This window comes from Neovison vison, chromosome 11, assembly GCF_020171115.1.
Source record: "Neovison vison isolate M4711 chromosome 11, ASM_NN_V1, whole genome shotgun sequence".
In the NCBI taxonomy this organism is placed as follows: Eukaryota; Metazoa; Chordata; class Mammalia; order Carnivora; family Mustelidae; genus Neogale; species Neogale vison.
The window spans coordinates 190,824,777-190,830,310 of record NC_058101.1 but is presented as its reverse complement, the minus strand read 5'-3'; the positions used below and the strand labels follow the sequence as shown (position 1 = coordinate 190,830,310).

Here is a 5,534-nt window from a genome sequence, read left to right as displayed (position 1 = left end):
TAATTATCTCAACCCCCTATTGCCTAAAGGTTTTTCACAATTTTCTTGGTATTTTTTAATCTTCAAATACTCTTGGATTCATCTTGGAAGAGGAAGCCAGTAACAGTTGCTAATAGAAATTACACACAAAAAATTACATTTAGTATGAAAAATATATACAAACCAATAGACATGCTTATTTAAACCACTGATTGGATCATGTCCTGACAAAGTTTAGGTTGTAACTTTGCCTACTTAGTTGTAAGAATTGGGTTAACAAGGTCAGTATTTTCTCCAAATTATTTGTGGTTGCATAATAGGTACACAATATGGGCTCCTTCTGAGTTGTAGCAATATTTGATTTTACATAGCAATATTTGAATTTACAGAGGATCTGCAGCCAATTAAGCTGACTGTGCTCTTTGTCTGTGGGGGCCCAGTGTGCCATGGCTGCAAACAGTAGCCTCCTCGGTAGTGTATGCAGCCTGTTGATTGTATGGGTTGCCCTAAGGGACCTTGGAGACAGCCCTTTTGGTGGATGCTGGGGTCTGACCTCATGCCTATCTCCAATTTAGGCTGCAGACAGGTATGCGGGGTGCCTTTGGAAAGCCCCAGGGCACAGTAGCCAGGGTCCACATTGGCCAAGTCATCATGTCCATCCGTACCAAGCTGCAGAACAAGGAGCATGTGATTGAGGCCCTACACAGGGCCAAGTTCAAGTTCCCTGGCCGCCAGAAGATCCACATCTCCAAGAAGTGGGGCTTTACTAAGTTCAATGCGGATGAATTTGAAGACATGGTGGCTGAAAAGCGGCTTATCCCAGATGGCTGTGGGGTCAAATACATCCCTAACCGTGGTCCATTGGACAAATGGAGGGCTCTGCACTCATGAGAACCTTAGCACTACCCCTTCCCGTCATATTCATGCCCACCAATAAATCCGACTTCCTGTCAAAAAAAAAAAAAATGAATTTACAGAGGAAAAGGAACCCTAAGAGAAGAAAATGAACAGTTAGAGAAAGTTGTGTTCCTGATGGAGAATAGAATTGAAACAAATAGCTATAGCTGGAAGCTAGTTGGAACATCAATACCTGACAGAAAACCTGGCAAGACAAAATAGATTCCTTTAGCTAAATATAATCTATACATAACCTAGAGGCTCCACACTGGGAATAAATAGTTACCCTATTCCTGAGAACTAGTCCTCTATGTAATTTTATAAAGTCCCAAGTGATTGTTACAAGTAGAATGTTCTATGAATATATTTAAATCCTGTTTGTCTATGTCTTGCTATTCAGTAAATCGATGCATTTATGCATGTGTTGAAAATGTGGCCGTCATAGCTAATGAAACTATAACGGGTTGAAAAAAAAAAACGTGATTTGTTAAATACTTCATAGCAGTTGCATCAAGTAAATGTGCACAAGTTGACAAATCAAAAGTCTGATGAAAAATCACTTTTCTTGAAATGATGGCAGAAAAGGAACTACTTGCTATTTTAATGGTGCTGTAAAAGTAAATAGTGAATATCATTGAGATTGAAATGGACATTTAATAAATATATATACTTACTCAACTTATTTTTTAATGATTGAGGAATAAGTCTATTGCTTTCATAGTTTAGGGACATTATTAAAATTTGAAATAATCATGATAAGTAATAATCATTACCATACAAATGTAGAGTTCTTCAAAACCATTGTCCCAATGGGCAGCTTTTGAGCAATCACATGTATTAGCCATGTGTTAACCTTTGCAGAAAGTGAAATGGTTGGACCTGGTCACCCATGTATACATACACAAGTCACCGCTCCATCTGTATATTACATTATATCCTAGCCACTGACTATAGTCACAGTTCATCTGTATATTGTAGTAACTTCAGTTGAAAAGGAGTAGCACTAATATGTTTTGCCTTCTCTTAAAATTTGGGATAGTTAGAGAATTTAAGTAGGTATCTACAATTGGTAAACTCTTACTCTGGGGAATGAGATGGTAATACCCACATACATTTAATTAAAGGAATTAATTGCCCTTTGTAATTAATCCATTGCTCTTTGCCTTCATTAATGTGTCTTCTGATATTTAATACATAATTTACAAATTCATGCAAGTTTCTTTGTTGACCTTGAGAAACACGGTATTTAAACCAGGTCAAAACATTTTTAAACAGGTTTGGAATGGAGAGGAAGTGGGAAGAAAATCCATGAAGAAAATGTTCCATTGTTGACAAATGTTTTCTTTCCTGGGAAAAAATTCTAACACTTTGCATGCATATCACAGTCTTATGTCCAAAACAAGCTAAAACAAAAACACCCCTAATTTCAGTAACATAAAGCAGATACACTGATAGCAAAATGATAGATTTTCCCCCACTTCTTCATTACTGGTATAGAAAGATATTCTAATAAATCTGGTCAAGAATAAAAATATGTAGTTTCCCATCACCACAACCACACAAAAGTTATTTTAAGATATAGGGTTACCTTCAGAACATTCAGAGTATGAGCATTGGAACCAGATTTCCTAGATTAAAATCCTTACATCACTCATCAGTTCTGTGACTCTGGCCAATTTTTATAACTTCTCTCTGGCTAAATTTATGAGGATACTAGTAATTACTACTTGATATGTTTATTTAGAGAAATTAAAAGTGATCTTATATTTAAAACATCTAAAAAGTGGTTTTTTTAACACACAAGGAAAACCCTCTGTTGGGGTCGATTCCACATTAAAACATGTTAACCCCCTAGGGCCTGCCTGGGCCTACTTAGCCATAGTGACTCCATGTTGCCTAGGTAGACTTTTTGTTGTTTAATAAATGCTTCAACAGTTATTGATATCAGTTCCAAGTAACTGTTACTAAAACACACACCTAAAACAAGGCCATTTTGTTGTTTAATAAATGCCTCAACAGTTACTAGTATCGGTTCCAGGTAACCGTTACTAAAACACACAGGTAGGAGACATCCAATCAGCCAAAGCCACATATGCAGATGTCTGCGATTGTGCCCTGTAAAAACTAGCCTGTAAGACCAAGGGGCGTCACTCTCTTCGGAGGCGGCCCTGGCCGGTCAGTCTGACTTCTAATGCTTGGCATAGAGTAAGGCTTTGCGTAACTTTGTCTCAGTCTCGTTCCTTCGATAACGGACCCAACACCCTCAAAGATTTCATTGTTAAATTCAAACAAAGTGCTCTCACCATTAATTCACAATTGCCACAGGCACATGAAGGAGTTGGAAGGAGGCAGACAATGGTGATGATGCTGAGTAATTTCATATTTTATTCTAAATACTCTTGTGAGACATCATTACTCTTTTGGGGCTCCCATGATTCTAGAAACACCTCACAGCATAAAAACTGAAAATGTTTGCTCCCTTGAACTCCCTTTGCATGTGGCGCACAGTCTCATGACCCAGCAACACCAAGTGGATTTTCTTTTTTTCTTTTTTTTTTAAGATTTTATTTATTTATTTGACAGTGAGAGATCACAAGTAGGCAGAGAGGCAGGCAGAGAGAGGGGAAGGGAAGCAGGCTCCCTGCTGAGCAGAGAGCCCGATGCTGGACTCGATCCCAGGACCCCGAGATCACGACCTGAGCCGAAGGCAGCGGCTCAATCCACTGAGCCACCCAGGTGCCCCACCAAGTAGATTTTCAACCAAGAGTTAGTGATGTCCAGGAAAGGGGTTTGTGGTGCATCTGGTCTGGCTGCTGCAGTTCTCAGACAGGAGTGACATCATGCTAGTAGTTGTGGTGTCTGCTTCACTGCCCATAATGTCAACCTAGCAAACTGCCCATCTAGAACTCAGCAGTATCCTCACAATGGGTGAGTCCAGGCATTTCTTCTGGTTGCAGATGCTCTAAGCCTGCCTCCCCACCCCTCTAAAGTTTCTATGAGCTACCCAGTATCCTTTTAATACCTTTCTTTTCTGCTTAAAAAACTCAGTGAGCATCAATTTCTGTATAGATAAATTAAGATCTGCGACCGATAGAATTTGAGTTATAGAAACCCTCTTCATAATAATGTAAAATAATGTATTAATAGTGTGCTTTAAAAGAAGTATTTTTTTTAAAAGATTTTATTTATTTATTTGACAGGCAGAGATCACAAGTAGGCAGAGAGGCGGGCAGGCGGAAGGTGGGGGCGGGGAGCAGCCTTCCCACTGAGCAGAGAGTCTAATGCAGGGCTTGATCCCAGGACCCTGAGATCATGACCTGAGCCAAAGGCAGAGACCCAACTCACTGAACCACCCTCTAAGAAGTATTTCTTAAGTGGGAAAAGAGTCAACTTCAAGTCCCATTTTATTTTTTTTATTTTTTTTCAGCGTTCCAGAATTCATTGTTTATGCACCACACCCAGTGCTCCAAGCAATAGGAGCCCTCCCTAATACCCACCACCAGGCTCACCCAACCCCCCACCTCTCTCCCCTCCAAAATCCTCAGTTTGTTTCTGAGTCCGCAGTCTCTCATGGTTCATCTCCCCCTCCGATTTCCCCCAACCCACTTCTCCTCTGCATCTCCCTGTGTCCTCCGTGTTACCTTATGCTCCACAAGTAAGCGAAGCCATATGATAATTGACTCTCTATGCTCAAGTCTCATTTTTTTTTTTTTTTTGTTAATCAGATTGTTGTTGTGGTTATTATTTTGGTGTTGTGTTATATAAATTCTATATATATTTTGGATATCAACCCCTTATTAGATATATCATTTGCAAATAGGATTGTTTTCTTAATTTCTCTTTAGCTTTTACTGTATAGAAATGCAGCAGGTTTCTATATATTAATTATGCACTCTACAACTTTACTGAACTCAATTACTAATTCTGATAGATTTTTGGTAGCGTCTTTAGGGTTTTCTGTATGTAAAGTATCATATCATCTATAAATAGTAACAGTTTTACTTTTTCTTTACCAATTTGGATGCTTTTATTTATTCCTTTTCTTCTTCTTCTCCTACCCCCCTTCTTCTTCAATTTTTTTTATCTGACTGCTGTAGCTAAAACTTCCATTAATACATTGAATAAAAGTGTCAAGAATGGACGTCCTTGTCTTGTTCCTAATCTTAGAAAAAAAACTATGTTTTTGACCATTATATTAGCTGTGGGTATTTCATATATGACCTCTATTATGTTGAGGTATGCTCCTCCTAAACACACATATTGACAGTTTTTATTGTGAATAGGTGTTGAATTTTGTCAAATGCTTTTTTCTGAATCTATCAATTTGATCATGTGATTCTCACTCTTCATTTTATTCTTGTGGTATACTACACTGATTAATTCATAGATACTGAACCAGTCTGCCATCTCTGGAATAACTCTCACTTGATTGTGGTTGATGATTCTTTGAATGTATTTTTAAATTTGGTTTGCAAATATTTGTTTCTTTAAGATTTTCACATCTATGTTCACCAGGGATATTGGCGTATAGTTGTCCTTTTTTTCTGGTGTCTCTTTGGTTTTGGCATCAGGGTAGTGCTGGCCTCAAAGAATAGAACTGAGTTTTCCTCTTCTAGTTCTTGGAATAGTTTTTGTTTGTTTGTTTGTTTGTTTGTTTG

General features: G+C 38.3%; 1 protein-coding gene and 1 non-coding gene across 2 annotated transcripts; both read left to right on the top strand.

Moving 5' to 3' along the window:
• Positions 1–373: 373 nt before the first annotated feature.
• LOC122890808 lies at positions 374–507 on the top strand. The gene has a single exon (XR_006381229.1). It is a non-coding gene; the product is annotated as a small nucleolar RNA SNORA70 (small nucleolar RNA).
• Positions 508–542: 35 nt separating this feature from the next.
• Positions 543–920, top strand: LOC122889117 (60S ribosomal protein L10-like). The gene has a single exon (XM_044224019.1). It carries the CDS (start codon positions 568–570, stop codon positions 868–870), a length of 303 nt encoding a protein of 100 aa, XP_044079954.1. The 5' UTR covers positions 543–567; the 3' UTR covers positions 871–920.
• Positions 921–5,534: the final 4,614 nt, after the last annotated feature.

Bases quoted from the DNA above. Each gene is read 5' to 3' on its own strand.
- LOC122889117 (XM_044224019.1), top strand. From the start codon at position 568: ATGCGGGGTGCCTTTGGAAAGCCCCAGGGCACAGTAGCCAGGGTCCAC.